At 39.0% G+C, this 24,332-nt stretch overlaps 1 protein-coding gene across 3 annotated transcripts in view; it reads left to right on the top strand.

Moving 5' to 3' along the window:
• The window catches only part of MYH10 (myosin heavy chain 10), a 104,398-nt gene that overhangs the window by 10,461 nt on the left and 69,605 nt on the right, over positions 1 to 24,332 (top strand). For all 3 annotated transcript variants that reach the window (XM_069798876.1, XM_069798874.1, XM_069798875.1), the window contains exon 3: positions 6,116 to 6,272. In XM_069798876.1, coding sequence (XP_069654977.1) covers positions 6,116 to 6,272 — 157 coding nt within the window. The remainder of the gene's footprint in view (positions 1 to 6,115; positions 6,273 to 24,332) is intronic.

The following is a 24,332-nucleotide window of genomic DNA, read 5'->3' as shown; positions in this document are numbered from 1 at the left end:
GAGCAATCAAGCTCCAACATGCAGCTATACAGGAGCCTTATGAAAGGGTATTAATACTTTTCTGGCCCTGGTGCAACCTGAGATCATGTTTTATGTCTTAGCAGTTGCTGTGGCTGAAGCAGTCATGCTGTCTGAGTGGCTGTGACACTGAGCCTGTCTCTCTCTGAGAGGTGGTGAGCTTACTGAGCAGGAGTATAACCTGCACAGCTGATATAATGTTGGTTTTTATCTCCTTAAACACATAACCTGAAGGCTATAAATGTGAAACTACAGTACTGGTGAATGTCCTCTCTTTAGTGATAGTTGTAGAGAATATCAATAGATAAGTCCTCTAAAGCTTGGGCTGTGCTTCAATAGGTTGTATGTGTGTTGTGCTCCTTCCCTTTCTCATTCTCCTCGTGCACAGATTTTACTCTTCAGTTGCCCTGAGTAACAGTCAGTGGTGCTTGTCCCGCAGCCTTGGTCAGAGCTGAGGTTCCCATTACCCCGCAGGGGGTTCCTTTCCCTTGTTGGCACCCTTAACTCCAATCTCCTGGGTGCCAACAGGACTCTTCTCCCACCCGCCCCCCTCCAAACTAGCACTTTGGGCTTGTACAGAGATGTCTGCAATAACTTCTGGGTTCCAGTTTTGACTGTGCCCTGGCTGGGTAGTATGGGCTCAGGGTGGTGGTGTGGGGGCTGCCCATGGTGCTGGGCCAGCTGTGTGGCCCCTCTGCCTCTGCCCTGAGGAGAGGTGGGTTGTAGCTGGGGATTAGCTGCTGTGCAAAGCAGAGAACATGTTCCACTCCAGGCCACAGCCTTACTTTTCTGCCATTGTAGACTGAAGAGTTGCCTGCCCTTCTTTAAGGCTTGAATTTAGGGTTGGATAACTGCATCATTCTGGGGGAAGAGATAGTACATGAGAAAACCATGCCAAGATCAGAGGATTTAATGGGAATTGGAGTGTGAAAAGCATGTCCATGACCTCAGGAAGTGAAACCAGACAAGAAAATGCTATGATGATGCAATTTACCAATCTGGAGAACGTGCTCTACCCCATTAGTATATGGGATACTGCTTAAAACAGGTATTACTTTCTAGGCTAGAAACTGCTGGTTTGTATTTCAGGTAATAATAGGAGATGTCTAGATGCTTACTTCAGCTTAATTATTTATGTAGTAATAGAGTAAATCTGTCACTCTCTATATTTGAAGAACTGGAGATAAATGTTGAGCCTGGATACTCAGGTGATGCAAACTGATTGTTACAAATCCAAAAAACTTACCTGCATCTTGCTAATGCACTCTGAAGTGATGTTTTGAAAAGGCCTTTTGATGTTGTGGCAGGAGGAATGAACCGAACAGTTGTAACAGCATATTCCTTGATGCAAAAACTGTAAAGCTGAGCTATTAATCTAAGGAATTGTACAAGGCTTTTGACACTAATACCACTATATGTGTATACACGATGGAGGTTTCATATAGTTTTAAGGGAAGACAGGCCATGAAAACCTTTCTTGCTTTGGAGCCCGCACTCCAAATTTAGAGCCTAAATTCCCATGTGCTTTCACCTGGAAATAATGCACTCTCTATTTGCCAGTAGTTCACTTACATATACCTCTTTCTCAGGTTGCTTACTGCTAGGAATATAATGTAGTCTTCAAATAGGCCAGCGCCAGGAACCTGAACTCCGCAGTCTGGGATAGCTTACTGAAATCCAAATTACTAAATGATATACTACTGGATAAAGGCTTGTAAGCATCTGGAAACATTCAAACTCCACAATTAGTGTCCTGAAGGAGAGTTTGTATAAGAAGCCTCTGTCAGAGCACTGCTTTACTGTTTGTCTCTGGAACCTTGCCTAGAGAGTGTACATTCCAACCGGCCTTATAGCTGTTGGTTGATATTGTCTATATCCTGTTCCTGGGTAAAGCAGAAATGTGTGTGTTTCAAGCAACTAGCTTGTTTGCAGCTGATCCCATGATCTCAAGGTGAATAAGCATCTTTATTTGCCTTTAAGTTCTTAATATACATATCTGCCTCTGTCAGCTGAAAAATTATTGAAGTCTGGTTCTTCATCCAGACTGGCTAGTTACTATAGCTCTTCAGTGCTTGATCCTAACATAATTCAGATATGACAGTTTTGGCAGAGTCCAAGTACTGCAGAACAGAGAGGAGGCAGAGGACATCACTCTGCCCCTGTGGCATGTCTGAAAGCTCTGGGCATCTTTAACAGCTACATGGTGGTATTCATTAAGTAGGGTGTCCATTTGTAAGGCAGGTGTGCAAGTATTACTGTTAATTCTTTCTATGGCTGGTCACCAAGAAGCTTTTCAAGGTGTGTAAACAATCTCAGCCTACTGTTCATGTCTTCAATTTGCATGCAGAAAGCCCATACCTCCAATCTGCTGTCTTAGAGTAATATACTTGTATGGTGATACTTGCAGTTATAAAATAGCTGTATAAAACTTTTGTACCGTTTACTTCCCTCCCAATTAAATTTGACTCAATAAAAGCATCCCTTCTGTGTTTATATGCTTAACAAGCCACAAAAAGAACCCACCAATGTGTTCATATGTTGCTTTCTGCAATAGATGATGGTCATGAAACTTGGGAGCATTGTGGGAGAACTCGGTTCCATCTTCCTTTGAATAAATTAAGGCTGTACAGTGTGGTGATGTTTTGAAGACAGTGTGATTTTTAAATTCTGCAGGAAAACAGCAGGAGAGTGAACAGAGTGACAAATGTGCAGGAAATCAAGATGTTGGAGTTCAAGGTGCTGCATGTGAAGAGCTATGTTGTGACACAGACTTAATGGTCAGGGATAAAAGCCTATCCTTTAGGTTTAGTTTCAAATAAATGAACCCCAGCACTGGTGAAACAGTAGAATTTTGTGCTTCCTAACTTCTAATTTTTCTAATTTGGCCTTGTTCAATATAGAGCTTCTTAAATTAACCCTTTTCATTTGCCCATGACATTTGCTGGTCTCCCTCTAGATTGGCTGAGTTATGTTGGCATCTAGCTGGACTTTGCTTATTCTGATCATTCCAGGTTCACTGATCCATCCAATTACTTCATTGGGAGATACCTAACCTAGAAGCCTTTCTAGACTATCATCAATAGAGGTCTGAAGGATTGTTAAGTTTGGTTTTATAAATTATTAATTCTTTATGTAGCTAAACAGTAATAACACTTACTACATGTCTGTGTTGGGGAAATAAACAAAAGATGCCAAAGCAACTCGGGGGAGGAGGGAAGGATAATCTTCAAATAGCTGTTCTTACCCTAGCACTTAATTTTTATTTTTTCTTTTAACTTACCAGTTCAGTTTATTCATGTCTGGGGAAGGGCAGTGATACTGGGGAAAACCCAACAACTTTCCTTTGTGAACATAAAAGTACCAAAACAACTGATAAAAGTTTTAGATTAATTTGCAGAGAAATAGAGGTATTGCTCTTGAAAGAGGATGACTGTAATATAGCTAGTATATACAGCAGTACCCTTACAGCTTAACTATCAGTCACTGTTTTGAGAGTTCCCATCCACAGTAAGATACAGAACAGCAGCCCATGGAGGTAAATTGCAAGTCTCTGAAGCTGGGTGGGTGAAAAACAGACCTGGGCTCAGAACTCCTGCTGGATAAGAGTCCAGAATCATCCTGGAGGAAAGAGGTCTGCTGGCTTAAGTAAATGTTCATGCCATTACACTGGTCCGAGGGTGTGTTGGGACAGATCAGGAAATGGACTTTGGCTGTGTGAATTCTTTTGCTCGTGACCGGATCCCATTTGCAGTCAGCAATAAACAAGTCTTTTTTTCATTAGATGTGGCTGTAGTAGAAAAACACAGTGTAGGTGCTGTTTGGTGATTTTTGAGCTGGTGATCATATGATGGGCTTGGGTGAAGGTGTGCCTTCCTTCTAGTTGTCTTTATTTGAAGACTAGAATGGAAATCAGGCTTATGGTAATTCTCAATGCCTTCTTGTCATCTGTAGTAATTATAGATGAATGTGGATGACCTCAGTTGAGTACAACAGGGAACTGGCTGGCTAGGAAGGTAGATCCAGTATTTATCAATTAATTGGGTCCTTGGTCAGTTGTACCATGCTATTAAAATAACTGTCTTGCCTTCCCTCTCCCCTAAAGTATCACTAGTGGCCATGAATGAGTTTGATCAGGGAACTGATTCTATTACCAACCAATTCTCTTTGAAATTTATCTTCAGTAGTATCCAGCTCGGTAAGTTACTGCAAGGGTGCTGATGCTGGCAAGAGGGACAGTGGTAGGAACATGAAGCTGGGGAGGAACTGCCCACTTGCCAACAGACCCATGCTTATGTTGAGTTAATGACTGATAAGTTGTTCTTTATGCTTGGGTCAGTTGATGTGATAACATCTGTTTCCTTTCTCTTGAGAAATAAATACCTTATTACCAAAGACGTTTGGCTAGGTAAGGCACTTCAGTACTTATCACCCAGCAGATCTGACCAAAGCAGAGAGGTTATCGTCCCATAAAGACATAAGATGTCTTTATGTCAGAACATCTGGCATAAAACCAAGTTCTTTTTCTTTACCAATGGTGCTTCTGACTCAATTCAGAGATCACCTTTGGTCTGTCTTTCTAGAATCCCTTGGGGCTGTAGAAAGAATAGGGCACCTTTTCCTCCATATAAAGTCTTTTATATATTTAAAAAAAAAAAAAAGGCAGATCAGGAATTTCAGCTACTCTGTTCGTACAAATGTAGCAGAAATATTTTTTAAATCTACAAATGTTGTAAGAATAATGAGCTACCTGCTTAATACTACAGGCTCTTAACAGCTGTTAATGCTGTCTTAGTGTCTCTGTCCCTTGTCTTCTCTCAGCCTGCAAAGGTAAAAACCACAGCTTTCCTGACATTCAGAAAGATACTCCCTGTTTCTGTCAAAACTGATGTGTCTTGCTAATGTTCCTGTGCTAGTAAAGGTGTGAATAGTATTGATGACCAAACAGAACACACTTTCAAAGCATGTGATGAAATATAGGTAAATGGAGAGGTTTTGCTTGCTTAAAACCCATCATTTTACATTGATTCTGAAAAGGCAAGAGCCATCCGGATGCCTTGGTTTAGGGAAACACCGTGGATTAGCTCTGTTTTTTGCATGGTGCAAAACTGCCTGTCTGTGAGCTTAACTTTTGACAACTAGTAAGGCCCATACAGCCAGACGATGCTCATCTGTCCCTCCCAGATAACAAAGTATCAGTGGCTGACTGTATACATTTTTCTTTCATATATATTTTTATGATAACTTCCTTATAAATAACTTCTATGGAACAGAGATTGAACTGTTCTGAAGTACTCTTTGATATTTCACTTACAGGGAAATGTGGACCTGTATGTATCGTTTGCAATGTGTGCTCAATTTTGTAAAACATCTGGCGTTTTTTGACTAAACAGAAATGCCTCAATAAAAGTCAATGAAATAAGCAATGTAAAATTTGTTCTTGAGTTTCTTGATGTTACAGTAGTCCTGATAACTTCTGTTCAGTATCAACTTTAAAAGCAGAGTATGAAATGGCATCTGCAGTGCCAGCTGCCAGGCTATCCATCAGCTGGGGTGGGACAGTGGAGGGAATGACCTCTCCAGGAGGAGACTGCTTTGGGATTGAGAGGCTGATGGGCAGGAAAGACATACAAATATGAAAAAATAGTAGGATAGCAGAAATAGTGGTGGTTGGAAATAGGCTTTTTCCTTTTCCAAATTATTTACTAGACTAATCGAGACAATCAGTTCCTTCAAAAATGAGAAAATAACTTTGAATGCGCATTTTGCTGAAGGAGTTGAACATCAAAAGATGTCTATAAATCCTGTAACTTGGCAAATGGGAGATTTAAATATCTGTGGGAAAGAGAGCAGATGCTTCACTTCATGTTTACTCCCATTTATTATCTTTAAATTACTTTTTATGCAGGTAATTAAAGAGCCTTTTAAGAGAACTAGAAACCAATAATTTGAATATAGCATGTACTTTGAGTTGCTCAAGAAAAAGCACCTCAATTTTGTTCTAAAATAAATAGTATAGAACCTGTGAAAAAGCTTTTCTGCTCTTTATGGCTCTATTTCAATACTGTTTACTAACAGAAATGTTGTTTCTTTTTTTAAGACCTATTCAGGGCTGTTCTGCGTAGTTATAAATCCTTACAAGAACCTCCCGATCTATTCAGAAAACATTATCGAGATGTACAGAGGGAAGAAGCGCCATGAAATGCCACCGCACATTTATGCAATATCTGAATCTGCATATAGATGCATGCTACAAGGTAAGAATTAGTTAAATGTCAACTAACTGTTAAGTAACAACTCTTTGTAATGTACCTAAAACTCAACACGATCAGAATATTTTCTAGTACTTGAAGGGGGGGAAAAAAGCTTTCTTATCTGGAACCTTAAACTTTCAGAGTAGAAATAACTTGGAGGTTGACCTCTGTCGGCATATTTGTCTGACTTACTGAGGCATAGAAGCAAACTAACACTAATAGGAAGTGTACTGTGCCAGCTGGTGGCACTGAAAGTTGTAGTAGAAACACTTTTTTCTTAAAAAAAGAAGAGAGAAGATTCATGTCAAAAGATGTTAGTGCACTGGCTTTGAATGAAGTAAGAATGAAAAATTGTGATTGAAAAGGGAAAGCTAAAGTATGTTAATGACTTGTCTCTCTAATTCTATAAAAATGTTGGCGTTTTGGCAGCTGACGAATAATCTGAAGTGACAATGAAACAATAGTATGTTTCAGTTCAAAAAGAGGTCAGGGAAATGCTTAACCTTTTAAGATTTAAAAAAAAATTTTTTTTTTTTTTTTCTCCAAACTGGTATAGGTCATGTCTGTAGTAGAATAGAGAGTAAGTTTAAGGTGGGCACATGCTTCAAATTTTGGCTTTAGGGCTGTGCTGGACAAATAATGAAAACTGTGAATCTGACATTATATAAATGTGTTGAAATAACACATGCTGTTGAACTTGTAAAATTGCACTTCTGACATAGTATGTTGGAAACACAGCTCATACTATCCAATATTGGCTGATATTTAGGTGGCTGTTTTACTGAAGTGGGAACACCAGGATGTTGTATCTAGAAAAGTGTGTGTAATGAAGAGGCAGGTCTGAAAAACTTACTATGTTTTCTGCTATAGATATGTTATAGGTGTACTGGAAGTAGGTTAAAAGCTATTTGACCCAGTTCACACAAACTAAGAAAACACTGCTTCTGCTACCAGGTTAACCAGCCATTTAAATGTAAATCTTTTTTAAAAAAGACGTTTCCCATCTTTAAATAAATCACTGCAAGTCTTTGTTTCTTCAGTTGTGCCTTTGTCTTTAGGGCTGCTTAATAATAAACCACAGACTGCTGGATTGCTGAGTGCTCTTTCACCCCAGAAGAAACTATGCCATCACCATTGAGCAGGGTGATGCAGGGGCAAGCAATGGAAGAGCAGCAAATTGGGGCCACCAAGAGTTGTCATGCTTCTCAATGGATATTTGGGGCTGTGTTTTTATGGAAAAAAAGCAATGGCTTCTTGACCAGAACAACAGCCTCTAATAGCTCCTATCAGCAGACCCCCTAACAAAAAGTTTGTGTGGAAGAATAGAGCAAACTTTAAGATTATTTTAAGGAGTTTATTCCTAGCAGTCTCAAGTAGTTTGTGGATAAGGGCTTCCCACTCCAAAAGCTCAATAACTTTTGAAATTGTCTCAAGAAGTTTTGAAAAGTTCTTGAGACAAATGTCCTCTAATAAAGTAAGTCAATGTCAGCAGTTATCACACTTCAGGTGCTCTATATATTTGTTCACATACCATGCCAGTACTGATTTATATCTCTGGAGATCTTGCTATGTCTACAAATTTTACTATTTTTGGAAGATGAAATGAAAAAAAAATTTTACATGATGGTAAATGTTTGGTTACAGTTTTGTCTTGTTTCTGTACTGATATATGGAGGTTTACATTTTGTATCAAATCTCTGTGTGTTTCTGTGCTTGCTTTCTTTTTGATTTTGATAGTCTGAATTCTTTTCATTTGAAAGAATAAAGCCAAAGATTGGCATAGATGAAAACTATGCAACAGGATCAATTTATTAGGGAATAACTTCAAGGTTAACTAAATCTGTGTTTCTAGTGCCCTTTACCTGCATGGAGCTACTCCCTGTTTATTTTAGCAAGCGATTGCAATCAACCAGTGAATTTCCTGTTGATGGTTTGCCTTCACAACTGCATTGCCAAGGATATGTAAAAACTCTAGAACAGGCATTAACAGTTTTGTGCTTGGCAAATATTTTACTAAACCAACTGTTCTTGCCTGATTGGGTTGGATCAGAGGAAGAGGAAAAACAGGGCTGCTTCTGAATTTATAATGGACTCAGGAAACTGTTTACAGACACTGCTTCCTTTAGGAGGAAGGTGGCGTACAGACTTCTGGAAAAACACTTGCCTGAAGTATGAAAACTCACTGCTATTTGTATTGGTGATTTTATACAATCACCCTGGCTTTGCATAGACTTATGAAGCAGTGATCAGTCACGATAAGAATGACTAATGAATATGTCAAAAGGGTGTAAGTGGAGGAGAAATCTGGGACTACGCTGCTCAGTGCTGGTCCCTCTTTGCTTACAGAGCCTCTAGATGGGACCTGGTGCAGAGAGACAGGCACTTCAGGGAAATGAATTTAAGTCTTCATGTAAATAAAACCTGCAATTACAACAAGTAAGGTTTTCTAATCATTAGGACATCAAATACTACTTGTCTTAACAGTAGGAGATTATTACAATATTAAACTTATTTTCTGGCTATCAGTGGCAACACAAGGTCAACTACTGAGTTTGCCTAGAATTTGGTAGGGAGATCTACGTTTTCCCTGCCAGCCAAAGATTTAACATAATGCACAAAGTATCCTTAATTTTCTAACTATACCTTATGTTTTGCTGGACTTTCAGTCTTAAACTAAAGAAACAGAGAATGTATGTCAAACTTTTAGCTAGTAGAAATATGTCTCTAACCATGAACTACCTGTTTGAATCACAGCAATTCCGATTAAATCATCGGCAGTCTCTGCAAGCACTTATTTGCAGCATAATCCTTGACTAGGATGCTTTTGCTGATAAGTTACTAACACGTAGTTATAGTTATAAACCTGTTTTTCTGCAGTTCATGTCCACGTTTGTGCACATGTTGCTTTGGGAGGTAGAGACAGGATGGTAGAGTGTAGTAGTAGAGGAGATTAGTTATTCCAGTACTATTGCAAGTCATGATTTTGCTGTTATAGCATACTCATAGATTTCTTTTGATATGAATGACTTCTGTGTTTCCCATATTTGATATCTAAAGTTTAATTATTATGATTCAAAACTGAAATTGAAACCATAGGAATGCAATTCCTTTGGATAATATGACCATACCTTTATAGAAATACCTTAACCACTAGTTTAAGTCAATGAAAGTGGTTGGCTGTATTTTTCTGGCCTGTTCGGTATAATCCATGTTTACTTTCCTTGTAGCTAATCATAAACTACTAATTTTGTAGGTGTTTGTGAGATGTGCTTACACTGATTAACAGGATACCTGGACCTGAGGTGTGACTCTGAACAACATTATCTTTTAAAACGCATTTTTTCTGTGCTGGTAATCTGGTACAGGGAGTAACCTGTTACTCAGTATCTTACTGCTTTCATGCCTTTAAATCAGACCACAAATGATGAGAGATCAAGTTTTTGCTAATCTGAAGTTTTGCATGTTTAAAACAATACTTGTGCTTAAACAACAAAATAGAGATTTCTCTTGTAGATTATGAAAGCAAAAGGATTTTTGGTTGGCAGAACTGACGCATGCTCATCTCAGTAGTTATTCCATGTCTTTAAATGTTGCTGGAAATACTCCATTCTGTTAAACTGGTGATATAGATGGAGCACTACATTTCACAGTGTGCTCTCTGTTAGGAAAAGGTTGTATTGGAAGCATTGCTAACTGCCAGTCATCGAACTGCTTCTCTGTTCTTGTCCCTTTGAAGAATTTCCTGTTTAGGGGGACATTCAGCCCTGCAGTCTTCACAGGTCAGCTCTTATTGTGCCCTTTAGTAGGGAAGAGAATGGGCTGAAAATCTATTTCAGTGCTTGTTAAACATGTAGGACAAAGAGGTGGGGGGAAGAGCAGTAAAACAGAGTATGTTCAAGAAGCCCAGTTTGCCATTTTGGAGAAGGAATAGTACTCTCCAGAGAGATGTATTGGATTAGTGTAAGCTATCACAAGAAAGAGGGAGGTGCAGAATTGTTTTTAATGGCTGAGTGTTGCAGATGAACAGTTCAGTGGTGGTGCAGCTGTGATGCACTAGGGATTTGAGGCAAGTTTTGCAAGGAGAAGCAAACTTCATTGATTGCTGGATCTTATAAGTGTTGCCGCTTCTGCAGGACTTGTAGTAGAGATTAAATGTGAACACATTAAAAGCTAGCAAGGCTTTGGGTGCGTTTTGATTATGACAGGATTTCTCTTCAGGAAGAGGCTCATTACCCAGTGCCTTGACCTCAGAAGATAATAACATGCAATTCAGCTTTACATACTGGATTTCCCCTCTCTCCTAGCAATTATTTTTCAAAGTAGTGTGGTGGTAGGGTAAGTGTTACTTCATGGGTAGTTTAGTGGATTTCTCCTGTGCTTTCTCTTCATTTTCCTAATGTTATGTTGAAGCATAAGTACGCATAACCTAGAGGCTTCTAGGCATATTGAAATTGTTTAGCCCTAGACAAAAATTGTATGCAGAAATGCGTAGGGTTGGAGTTGGAGTGCTTCCCAAAAGAATGCAAGACTGAGCTTTTCACAGCTGCTGGACAGTTGACATGGTGGTCATAAGGAATTGGTATCCTAATCCCTGTGACAACATTGACCTTAATTCTGTTTGGTAATACAATTTGCAAGACTTGCTAGTGGTCTGTACTGCTAAAAGTTATAAGCAGCAAGAAGAAAATGTTTTGACAGGGACTAGGATTTTCTTTAAGAAAACTAATTGTGTAAGTCTAATGGTTCATCTATGACTATTTTACTGGCAATGGAGACTTGATTGTGTGAAAGCAGCACTAACATACAGTTTTCTCTAGTGCTTTTGCCATACTTGGCTTTCTCTTCTTCCTTCTCCCTGTTCTCCCACTGTATTTCTAGAGGAAGTATGGCATTGTTTTATTATGCCTGTTTATTCACTGACCCTTAAAAGTGCTTTGGAAGAAATATTAATGAAAACTTGTTTGCTTTTTGTTGCCAAAGACCAGCTTGCCTACTAATATTACTCTTGTATAATTATGCTTAGTCTCTCCTTTTTATCCTGTTTCCCTGAGGACATCTTGATGAGCACTAAATTAGCACTGATATTTTAGGACTGCCTTTAATCCTGTTGCAGAGAAGGTTTATCGGAAACAGCATAATACATGAACACTTGGTGTTGGAGAAGCCAGTACTGCCTATAGATGCAATACTTCTCTCTTAAAAAACATCATATTCTTCTGTATTTTTAGTTAATCTAGATTTAAGTCCTCCCTTTGGGGACCTTTGCCCCTCCCCCTCCAAGGTATGGAAGAAAATAATTGAAACTAAAATATGACAACTCTTTTCTTTAAAGGTCTATTAAATCTTCAAATGGAAGAGGAAAAAATTGCTCTGAGACTAAAAAGCCTGAGAGTGATGACTAGCATTCTCCGTTATGTGAGGAGTATATAGAACCTCATATATGTGCAATTAATATTCTTGATATTTTCATTACATCTTGACTTACCAAAAGATTCCCCAAAGCTTTTTAACTAGTTACAAAGTGTAGTATGGCAATTTAAGCAGAACTAGCTGCTTGGTAAATGTAATGTGAAGGATTTATAGGTCTCTTTATTGTTACCCTGTGATTTCTGTGTTTTCACTTTGTCCAATCAGGCTGGTGTGGTATATAAATACTTAGGTGACAATAACATTAACATCAAGATTGGTTTGTATACCAATAGGAACGTAATATAGAGTGGTCTTAATGGCTGAGTGGAGGGAAAGAGATTCTTGAAGCAAGAAATGAAGTAGAAAAAACTGAAATCCATCATGCTGAAACTCTTCTGTCTCGTTACTTTTGAATTTGAAGAAAAATGAGAAATGCTTCTGTCAGCTGAACCTATTGTGCAATATTTCATCCCCTTCCCCTCACTCTTCCATTCTGTCTCTTGATATTAAATCTGTGTGCTTAAGTGACTGTGAAGTTATTTTCATTATTTAAATTATAGCCCCTTGCTAGACCATCTCTTAATAACATCAGTAGCAATTACTTATTGAACAAACTCAATTGAACTTGGTTTCTAGAAATAGATTATAGTATACTATCATGTCTTTTTCTTAACATTTTTGTTACTGTTGGAAAAGTTTTAGTACTTTACTGCTTGTGACAACAGTTCCTAACCTTTTGTCTTTCTCTGTGTCAAAATGTGTTTGGATCCCTGTTCTTTATTGCTGTTCAACCTCAAGGTTACAAACTTAATTAGGCATGATGATATTTACAGTAAACAACTCTTTTCTTAAGGCTTAGTTGCTTAGAAGTGTTACTTGAAGTGGTTGACTTAAATTTTTTTTGCGTAACTTCAAGAAGTAACTTTCTTTGTATTTAAAAATGAGATAGGAGTGACATTTGTTACATAAAGAATTCTTAGTTTATTCGGTGCCTTGGCTGTTTTCTCCCCACTTCTGAAGTGAAGTGTTGCAGCAGATTAGGCAGTTCCATGATTTTTTTGGTTGATACTCTGACCAACTGATGATTTTAATTTTAAAACTTGCTATGCAAGCTGGCATTGTAATTGAATTGTGACTGTGATAGCCTACAGACAGGAATTCAAGACTAAGTGCATCCAACTTATGAAATCATTCATAAGATGAATCATTTTGTGCATATTACTCAGCCAGCACCTGCTTCTATTCTGAAGCTTTAGTTTAATTTAAGCTCCATTTATTTCTAGGTAGTTGTGAAATGGATAATTCACTTCTGCTTGGCTTTAGCCTTCAGATGACATACGTCAAGATATTATTGCTTGTGCAACAAAAACTTAAATATCTTCTAATCTTGACAGAACATTGCACTGTGACAGCACTCCTAGGTGTTGCGTGTTTTGCACAATGACTGGTTTTTGTCAGTCATGTCTGCATTCCGCTGGGGTGTTGAAGTAAAAGCTTAGCTATTGTAGAGCTGCTACTGTTAGCAATTGCAGTAGCTCCTTTTTCCTCCCCCTTCTTCTTTACTTAGTTTCTTTGGTATACTCTGGTAAGAAAGCAACAAGAAGCAGGAGCAATTTTTATCGCTTAGCAACTGGAGAGAAGCGGTGAGGGGCTGGTGGTGTTCTGCTCTTTGTCTTCAATAACCCAAGGCTCACATCACCAACACGATTGCCAATTTATAGCTCAGTGTGTATCTAGCTTCTTTTCACTTGTCCATACTTGATGCTTTCAGGTATTTGGCTGCTTAGGTACTCCTGACAGACTTTGTGTACGTTCCTCAGTGATTGAGTTGTGAGGTGTCGTGCACCTTTAGTATGCTGTTTCATAAAGCAAGGTGAATAAAAGCTCATGGCTTTCTGAATACTCCAGGGCATTAAAATTATTGTATTCTAGGGCTTTTTCAGGGTGATCGTAAAGCCATCAGATGATGTGTAGAAGGAAAGCCCAGAAGAAAAAGTAGGAAAATTGTGACTACCTCTTTATGTGTGTCTGGTAAGATGTTGTTTGGGGAAGTTCTCAGGCTGGGAATATTCCTTTGAGGAAAACATCAGAGAATCACTCTCAAACTGAAGGGTTAGTAGATAGAAAAATGATGGCAGCAAACTGCAAGAACTAATTTCTTAATCTCAGAGATGGAATAGCTGACTGGGTGCTATAACTGTGCTGCATTTGGCACAAAACATTTGGTACTAAAGCACCCAGGTGTTAGCTACTGGGTGCCATCTCTTTGAGATTCCTTTTCAGATCTGGGAATCTGAAGACCCGTATACTCACGTTAGGTGTCAAATATGTTGGTAGAAACTGTTCCAAAGTATAAAACTAGCCTTTGCAGGAACATACATACACATATAATCATATATAAAGACTCCATATGGGTTTTCTAAAGAGAGGTCATGCCTCACACATACATTTATCTGTGCATGAATCTGTATGGACAAGGGAGGGCTAACTGATATGGCCTATGTGGCTTTCCAAAAGTAACTTGATAACAATCCTAACCAGAGGCTCTTAAGTAACTGCAATATGAGGAAAGGCCTTCATATACATAAAGAACTGGTTAAAGATTGACCAATCTTGTCCACACAGTAACCCTTGTCAGGGTTATTGCTGTGATAACCCCGTGGAACCTGCACTCATAATGTTCATGCTTCTTGTTTATAAATGTCTTGCCTGGAGAAGAGAAGGGGTTGTGAGGGGATGCTTAGCTTACATTGTTATCCAGGGTAGCAAAAATGAGAGCCTGATGTAAAGAACTGTACCTCAGAATGTATAGGAGGTTAAAATAGCATGGGAGGCTCCATGTGCACTGCTGCACAATGGTGGTGTACTGGGGGAATGAACTTTGTTAGTAGTGTTGGACCTGCTACTGCTTGAGTAGGAGCTGTAGGGAATGAAACAGATCTGTGGAAATCTAAAGGCAGTGTTCAGCAATGGTTATCAATCAGGTAGAGAACATGAGCAATAACTGGAAAACGGATCAAACCAGGAAACCCTTTTGCCATAGACTTATAATACGTTTTATCTTCAGCGCTTTGTGCAGATCTGGCCTTCCCTGCTTTGGGCAAAGAGGAAATATGACAGGAAGACATTCAAAAAAACAACTGAAATTAACAAGACTGTATTCAGCCTGGAAATGGTAATTCAGGTCAGATAGAACTGAAGTCTAAATCTGAAGTGGCACAGGGAGAAGGAATGATGATCCTCCCCCCACCCCATCTCTTCCTATACAAGAACAAAGGGTCGTTACTTGAAATTCGCAAATGACATGTTCAAAACAATAAAAAGAAGTAATTTTTTTTAACAGCATAGCTAAACTCTGGTATTCTGTGCCTCAGGATATTGTGGGTGCTGAAAGCCTATGCTTGTCCAAAAAGTCATTTGAGGAATACAGGAACTTGAAGTCTGAGGATAATGGATCAGGAAACTGTAGAAGAATTTGCTGGCTACTGTGAAAGTGTTATAGGGAATCATCCTTACCTGCTAATTTTGGTCCTTGTGTTATCAGCTGTTGGAGTGTGATACTGATTCCGATTGTATGTGGTCTATCTTGCTATATCAGTAAGTTTACTTTGTAACCTGCATATAAAAGTGCACATGGGTTAGATGGTAATCATCTGTGTCTTCATAACACCGGAGGATTTGGGGTGTGATGGGTTAGTGTGTGTGTGCCTCACTGTGCAGTGCATGGGAGTCATAGGGGTGCAGGAATCTGCTGCAGCTGGCTTTTAAGAGGCTGATGAGACTATTGGAAACTGTAGCACTGCTGTTAGTTTATTATGACTGCATGGAGCTTAATTAGTCTTTACTGGGGTGCTTTTCATAAGTATTATTTCTTACTACATTGAAGTGTTAAAGTGGCTGAGAAGAGGCAGCTGGTAAAATGCCATCATATCTCTTTTAAAGCAGTAGCTGTTCATGGTGACATTCAGCATCTCAAATGAAATAACCTCATCTTTTAAATCTAAGTTTTTTTCCACAAAACCCCAGGGAAACATTGTCTTTAGTTCAGGAATGAATTCATAGCATTTACTGGGTCAAAAATTTCTACAATGATTATCTTTCTTGTATCCTTGTTTTTCAAATACCTTTTTTATTGAAGACTAAGGCTGGAAGAAAGGGGGTATTAGGTGCTGAAAATGGGTGGAGAAGAGTTGTAGTTGGGGAAATGCTCCTCCTGTTTGCCTCCTGCTCTCCATAGGGAGATATTATCCCCCCTTACAGTAATAGGTGCTAGATTTTTAGATGGAAACAGTATTAAGCTATGTAGGAAAAAAAAAAACCCCAAAACAAACCCAACAGTCAAAGCCATTTTGTAAACAATGATTGTTCATGACCATTTCTAATAGGAAAGGATTACTCTAATTATCAGCAGATACAGTGAAACTATCAAATAAATGTTAGTCTTTTGTACTTCCAGCACAAATGTTTGTGTCAGGTCTATGTGCTCAATGGAGAGAGAGAAGAGGATTTTAAGGATTTCCCCACCCCTGTAAATAGCATAAGGAATATATGATGCTCATGTTTAGAAAAACTGCAAAGGGGAGAAGAAGATGCCTGTGTGTGTGCATAAGTGCATATGAGTAAAAGCTGTTTTGACCTTAAAGAAATGAAGGTCAATATCTTCCCTCCAAAGGAAAGGAGATATGAATATACCTGTGAATTTTTCTCTAAAAGCTGAAGGACTGATTTATGTTGTGTAGTTTCAAATTGTTGTGCAGCAATAGAGTTTATTGGAAACTTAATGGTCATTTAGGCACAAGAGGGTAGGTAAAGTGTGGCGTCTGTCCTCTGAGTTGCTGAACTTCTTAAAAAAAAAAAACCCCAAAACCCCCCAAACCTATTCAGTATCAAACCTAAAGGAAGTCGGTGTTTAAAATATAAGAAGGTAGCATTAACTTGGGTCCTTTGAGGAAAGGATTTTAGTGTTTGAACTGTTTCACTTAACTTGAGATATCCATTCCCCCCCTCAATCTTAACTGTAGACAAATGTTTATCTTGAACATTGCACTGCCTGTGAAGTTGGTTGTGCTGTACCTTTCCACAACTTCTTAGCCTAGCTATTGCTAGGTGATGTGTTAAAATCACTGGTCTGTGTAGTGTGGCTGACCTTACTGGGAGTAGAGTGATGTGCTAGATGATCTGTGTCCTGTCCAATGTGTGGCTGAGAACAAAAAGCCAAACCACTGACCATGTTGTGTTGAAGTTAGAAAGCCTAGCTATGTACTGTTATCATACTTGCGATCTTTCCAAACTTGTGGAGTTCAGGCATAATGGAACAGCTTAGGAAGAGCCCACTAGAGTCAAAATTGGTTCACAGCCAGTTTTAAGTGGTTTGTGCTTGCTTATTTGTTTGGGAAGGAAAAGAACAAAAGTTAAATGAGTGAGCTTAAATGGCAGATATTACAGTTAGAGGACCTCCTTGAATCATTGTTTCGGTTGACAATGTAATCTTTTTCTAGGCAAAATTGTACTACATGCGGAAACAGAACAACTGAAGCAGGCTTGATGGAGAATAGAAACTACTGCTATGCTGAATACAGTTTAAATAAACCTTTTCCAGCCTGTGGCTTGCCAACTACTACTAATCTTAGCTTACTTCTAAGCAGCATGCAAATAAAAACTGAAAAGTAAGTATAGGGACGGCCTGTGTATAAGATTTAGAAGCTGCTCGTTTCTACTGGGAAAGCTCTTTGGGAGCCACAAATCAGGAAGGCTGAGAACAACTCATCTGTGTCATCTGAAGAACAATAAGCATAAGCAAGCAAGTCCTTGCAGCTCTAGCTGGAGCAGTTTAAGAAGTTGCTGCCTTATGGATTGTTACTGCCCTTCAGCTAAGTTGCATTAAACACTTGTGTGAGAACCAGTCGTTGGCTTTGACGGTAAATCAGTCCCGTAAGTTGTAGCTGGCCCCACTGGCTTGATGGTGTGGTGCATCAGGAGCACTTTCACAGTCAAAGTTGTTTTCCTCTTCGTGTATGGGCAGTTTGTACATTTCAGCTGTTGCTCACAGTGTGGATCAGCCCTTGGGACTGTGCAGTGTTCTCTGGTCTTTGTCCAAACCGAAGGTCTTTCTCCAAATGGAGCACATTCTCCGCTTGCCTCCTAAACTACAGCAGTCGCCTGTTTCAAAGGGCTAAATAAATTTGGTATTGCATAATAAATTGGGGGTGTTTGCAAGTCTTGTTATAAATCTGTACCTGTTTGAATTAATTTATTCAGGAAGGAATGTGTTACCTATTAACTTCTGCTCACAAATGTAGCAACTCTGTTTTAATTTCTAAGTTAGACTTACTAAAACTTCTCAATGATGGTTAATAAAGGGTAGTGAAAGACTGCCAGTGAAAACATAAACCATGGTTGAGCTTCTTCAAACTTAATGAGGACTAAAAAAAAAAAAAAAAAATTCAAATTCTATCTGGTATGTAATGGAGAAGCTACCCACAGTTTCATTAAGTGGGCAGGACATAGTCTAACAGCTATTTGTTTTCTCCTTTTATGCTGATTCAGCCCTGGCTAGCAACTCTGAAAACAAATGTCACAATTTTTTCTTTAGGAATGTGGGTAATTTCAAGCTAATGTTGCAAATACCTAATTCGTGACCTCTAAAATAGCCTCAATTCATAGCTTGGCTTATTCTTCCAGGGTTTGATGATGCTGTGTTAGGTTAGCCACTTGTGCTATGTCTGTGCTGGAGTGCAGCAGTGTAGCAGCTTGAGCTATCTGGGGTGAGTGAGTGAATGAGTGTGGTCATGAAGTCTGCTGTAGACATGCAAGAAACACTTGTATTCAGTGCTATGGTTCACCATAAACAAGTTGCAGGGTAAACTGTGACTGGGGTTTGACTGACCTCTGCTATGCTTTGTTTGATAATGATTAACTGAACGTACTTAGCAGTCAGTCAGCAAGCAAAACTGAAGTATGGCTGTTGTGATTTCTCTCAAATCTTGCATCTTTTAGAGTAAGGGATAGAACCACTTTTTTTTAAGTTTTTGTTATTTTAACTTCACAAGTAGCAGGAACACCTATAGAGTCTACGTCAATGCCCCCACCCCACAGAGAAGAGGTGCTTTCTCAGGCCTTCTCTAAAGATTCAGGAGTATCTTGGAGTAATTAGATGAAGTGCATAAAAGAGGAAAGAGTGAAATACTGGTCTGTCAAAAGTTGTTTGTGGCAGTTTGACCTGACAGCTTTCTCAGAGGCTGGTTTCTAGGTAGAGGAAATGTAGTAGATGCTGGCTGGCTGTGTCTTGTATCACTCTATATGGGAAATACTAGGTAAAGAGACAAAGTTGGGAGTTGGTAGTTGATTTAAAACAGCACTGTTGTATTTGTCTTTGAAATGGATAGCATTGGGCTAGAGGGGGAGTTTTGATGTAATTCTTCATGGACTGGTATCTGAGCCAGCATTTGGGGCTTCCAGTGTTTTGTGGGAAAAGTGTCTGAGCACTGATGAAGCAAAACCGATAAATATTATTCTAAATCTTAAAACCACTGGATACCCATGAGAAGTGGAGTGCACCTGACTTTGATCCTGCTTCTAGTATTAATTAGTGTTAAAAGTTTTAGGACAAAGAATGAGAATTTTTGTAAGTTCATTGCTTAACAGTTTCAAAGAAGTAAGACTTGGATGTAAAAACTGACCAACAAATGAATAAGCTGATGATGACAAGGCAAGAAGAAAAAGATAAATGCAGTTTCAAGGTACATTGAGAGATGGTTTTTCCCCTAAAGAACGCCAGTGTCCTTGATAATTTCTGACCTTTAGAGGTTCCTTCCAGCTTTTAGAAGGACAGTGCAATGATCCTACTTGCCTTTCTTTAGTTATCTGTGATGTCTCCATCCTTTTAGTCACCTGCAGCCTCCCACAGAGTAACCTGACAATGATATTGTCCTGCTCCTTTAGCGCTGGTGGATGTATCACATCAGATGCTTTGAGCATGTGTAGGTTCAGCTTCCTTAAAGAGTCAGTACTGGCTTGATTAAATTTAGGTATGATAACTTGAAATGTCAGCTTTATAGTGTTAGCAAATTACATGCTTTCTGAAAAGTTCAGTTGAATATTTAATGGCTTACTGTTAGCAAAATACCAACTCTATTCCTGTAAACTGCCCCTGTCTTTATGTGAAGTTGCAGAATGTACATTGAAGAGTGAATGACTAAGCTGTAGATAGCAAATATTATTGCACAACTAAAGGTAGAGGTGAAATGTAAGATAAACAGTGCTATTGCAGAAATCTCACTGTGAATGTAAGTGTGTTGGTATATTTGGCCTGCAGTAAGGTAGGTGCTCAGCAAACAAACTTGTGCCTGTCAGTCTTCCTGTTAGGTTTGTTAGAGATGTTTGTTGCAAGTCACTTCATAGTGTTAAGTGTTTGATGATAGCTTATGGAGTAACTAGGCAACATTTTAAAGACAAACACAAAATATAAAGGCATGCTTCATCTCTGTAACCAGATCTCTTTCCATGCTTAGTCCAGTAGAACTTGGTTTAAAGAAAAAAAAAAAAAAAGGAATAAAAAGTTATTCAGAGCTTGGAATCAAAGAATGGTAGATTGTCAGACCACCTGAGTGCTTTATAATGTTATGTAGCTTTTATGACCTGGTCCTGTGAATGCTCTGGCAGCAGCAAAATCTGTGTTGATAGGAAGGTCTCCTTCCTCCAGGCAGTGATCCGTTTTCACAAAACTTGTCAGGAATTCAATTTTTAAATGTCCTTGAATAGTTTGATATTTGAGCCTGTTCACCTACAGTAGAGGGCAAATACACACAGATCTTCCAAGCCTTACATCCACAACAAACAAGGTTATTGACCAGGGAACCAAGCTTTTCTTGGTTTATGGTCTATGGCACCTGAGTATTAAATACTGTCTAAAAATAAACAAGAGCCCTCCATTCCCCCTACACCACTGCCTCTTTTTAGAAAGACAACAATTTCTCCCATTTGAGAAATACCAAAGAAGTTGCTTCCTCCACCCCAACAAAACCAGCAACTTTTTTGGTTATGCCTGCTACAGAAATGGGGCTGTCATTTTATCACTGCTAAATAGGTATTTCATGCTCTAGAGCGATAAAAGGAAAGGCTGTGTCAAAATGAATGATCCGCAAGTGTCTTGCACTTGGGTTTTGGGAAGGACAACCCTTGACATACCTGCAAATAAGAACTGTTTCCCTCTCCGTAATTTCCAGCTGATTGATGGCTGGCAGTGTAGTAGCCCATAACTTTTTCTTCAACCGGAATTGGGAAAGCAGGTTAATACTCACATACATCCATTTTCACTGCTTTCCTAGAATTAACGTTTTTATCTTGGCACACTTATTTCATGTTCTTACCTAAACAAAGACTTGATGCAAAAAGGAGGATACTTATAGGAAAGGTGGCAGGATTGTGAGACAGTCAATGTTTGTATGAAAGTTGCTGTGTTTGACAAGAATTGTAGTTGCTGTCAAAGTAATCGGAGATACATTAAATCTGAAAGCAGATAATACATCTGTGGAATTGTTTTCATATATTTGCATATTTGCTTTCTAGTTGGGCAGTTCACTGTGTGGGGTAGCTCCAAATGGGTTCTTCCATTCATTCCAAGTCAAATTGTGAGGGATAAAGGCAGATCTGGGCATTTGCAATACTTAAAATATCAATATAGTAAAGGGCAATTGGAGCAAAGACAGTTGTAGAGGGTGGGCATCTGTTTACTTGTAAGCTCTGTTCTGTGATAAAATTTCTGTGTTTGCAATGCTACAGCCTTTGAGTTTCGGTAGGGAACTTGATGACAGATTCTTCCTTTTCTGTTTGATTATCTTGTATCAGTTTATGAATAACTATAGTGTGACCAAAGCAGAACTAAGTCATGCTTTTAAGAAAAGCTGCTTTGTTAAAATACAGTAATTCTTTGTAGACAGACTATAGCTTTGAGCTATGACTTCTCGGAACATCCTGCCTGAACCAATTACCCAACAAATGTGTTTAATGTACATCTGGAGCCTTCCCCAAAATTAACAGGGGTTTTGTTGGGTCTAGTCTGTTAGTTGGGGAAAAAAATCCTTTCATAGTTTGGTGAGAGAAGGGATATGGAGTAAAATGTTTTGTATTCTGACAGTCAAAACTTCATGCATTTTATTATCTGTACATAGTAAGGTAAACTCAGGATCTGTTCTTACTGGATTTTCAAACAAGAAAACATGGCAACTCCTTTGTAGCCAAGCAACAGGTTGGTTTGAGAAGCTGCCAATTGCTGTCCCCAGAGCATATTCCTCTGGGGAGGCTAGAGCAAAGTAGGTTTAAGAGATTGTAGGGAAAAATGGTTTTCGAGCTGTAATTCTTCTTGTCCTTCTTGTATTCTGGTAATTCTCCTTGGCCTCTCTTCAAAGTGTTTGTACTGTTCAGTGTTGTGTGACTGGGTTTCCCTAATGTGGCTGCTGCTTCTTGCATCAGTAAGATGTCTTTCAGCTCTATGACAGTAGGTGTTTAACACAGCAGCTTATTCTTGTCTTGAGGTGTGACAGTCTTCCTTTGGGTAGAAGCAGAAGGAGGAGGAGAGCAGGAATGAAAGCAATGGTTCAATATCTGATACTTCCAAATTCTAAACATATAGCTTGATACAGCATAAGCTGATCTAACCATTAGCCACTTTTTGATACACATTTTGATAGGATTACTTTTCTGCTAGTATGGCTCATGGACTGGTTCATTGTAGGTGACTACCAGTGCTGGCTCAAGGGAGGCAGTGTGAATATATGCTGGGGATGGAGGAGGTGGCACTTTCTGCTGGCAGCAGTTATCCAGTTGGGAATGGTTTGCAGGTAACCTGAGCTGGGGAGTGTGCTTTTTGAAGTAGCTTTAGGGTGATCAGAGCGTGGGTAGCTGGTACAAGAGGTGATTCTCTCACTTTCCATACACTAATTTCAGTGTTTGTGTGGCTGCATTATAAACTGGATCAGGGAGCTGATCTGGTTGAAAACTAAATTTTGCTAGTTCCATCAGCTACTTGAACTAGCATCACGTGCATCTGTGCAGTCGGCTGCTGGTTCAAAAGGAGGAACAGGATGGTGTGAAACTGGGCAGAGGAAGCAGACAGACATCAATGGCAGCTCAAGTTGAATTACAGCGGTGGGGGAGCTTCAGCCTAAGGCTAGTGTCAAGTTGTATTGCCTTTGTGCTTCCAAATTCTTCCATTCAAAAGGACATGCTAGTCTATAGAAAGATTATTTCATAAGCAGAAGATCAAATTTTGTTTTTATTCATAGACTCTGCATAATTTTCAAACTTTGTTTTTCAAATTAGGAATGCTGTACTAACAGTTCTCTATGCAACTTGACTGTTATGATGTTCAGTGTAGTTTGAAGACCTTGGGATATATTTGACTCCAAGCTATGTATCTGAAGTGAAGTGATAGATTGCCGTGGGACTTTGGTGTTGGTTTAAAACAAAAGGGTTGCTGTCATGGATGTAGCTTGAATTAAGAGCTTGGTCCTCTTATTTCATCCCCTCTTACAACATACTTGTCCTCATGCTTATATTCATCTGGTTGAGTTAAACTGACTGACTGAGTCTCTTGATTAGGAGCCGAGCTGCTTTAACCTATGGTCAGACAAGCACCACTGTCTGCTCAGAGGACAGAAACTGTGCTGTTGGTGTGGTAGAAATGTGACACCTTGCTCTAAGAAACTGGAAGTCTTTAGTTTGGCTCAGCCTTATAATGAAACTGTATTGAGTTATATGGGAGTAACTTGAAATGTATTTATGCAGATAGCAAAAGTTGTGTTATCTAAGTTGTCTTAAAGGTGCTTCTTTTTCCCCCACTAAATTGTCTGCTTACATGCTTAAAATGTAATGTACCCATTGTGACTTTGTCTGGAGTTAAACAACCATTCCAGACCAATACACTTTCTCACCCTTTGCATGGAGTAACAGAGACAACTAATGTCAAATTTGCTAATGCTGTCCATGAGAGTAATTTATTTGTATTTCCTATTTTAGTTGCTCTAAAGGTGGGAGATGAGGATTGCCTGCTAAATTTTTCTGCTTTTTACTGCTGCAATTTGCTTATAAGCCCCAAGGGATTTGCTGAATTGGTCTAGTCTTTATATATTCCTACAGATCTGTTTGTCTGATGTTAGACTAATGTTATCTCATGAAGACTTTGCTAGAGAGAGATGTTTTTGGTCGGTTCTTAAGAATCATAAGACATATGCAGAAACTTAAGTGTTTTCCAAATATTTTTAGGTTTCCATGAACAACCACCTCAAAACTGTGGCTTTAATAAAAAAATGCTAGTAAAAATTTTGCAAAGGATGGCAGATTATTTTTAAGACTTAGGCATGTTCTCTGTCATAAAAAAAAAAAATATCTGTCTTGTGGGCTGCCTGCTGCCCTTCAGGTTGAAGCTGGGTCACAGAGAATCATGCAGTTTTTTGAAAATATTGTTGAGATATATGTCCAAAGATGAGAAGTTTAGTACTTCTTCCCTGCCCCAGATAACAAATCTGGCAAGAGTGCCAGATAAGGGCTCAGTTCTTTCAAAATATAGGCTAGCAGATAGGTAGTTACTGCTCCTTGGAGCCTTTAGGAAGGGGACCAGCTGCTTTGAAATTGAGACTACAGATAAATTGTGTTATT

The sequence above is a fragment of the Haliaeetus albicilla genome, chromosome 12 (assembly GCF_947461875.1).
Source record: "Haliaeetus albicilla chromosome 12, bHalAlb1.1, whole genome shotgun sequence".
Taxonomy (NCBI): Eukaryota; Metazoa; Chordata; class Aves; order Accipitriformes; family Accipitridae; genus Haliaeetus; species Haliaeetus albicilla.
This window is presented reverse-complemented; position numbering and strand designations above follow the sequence as displayed.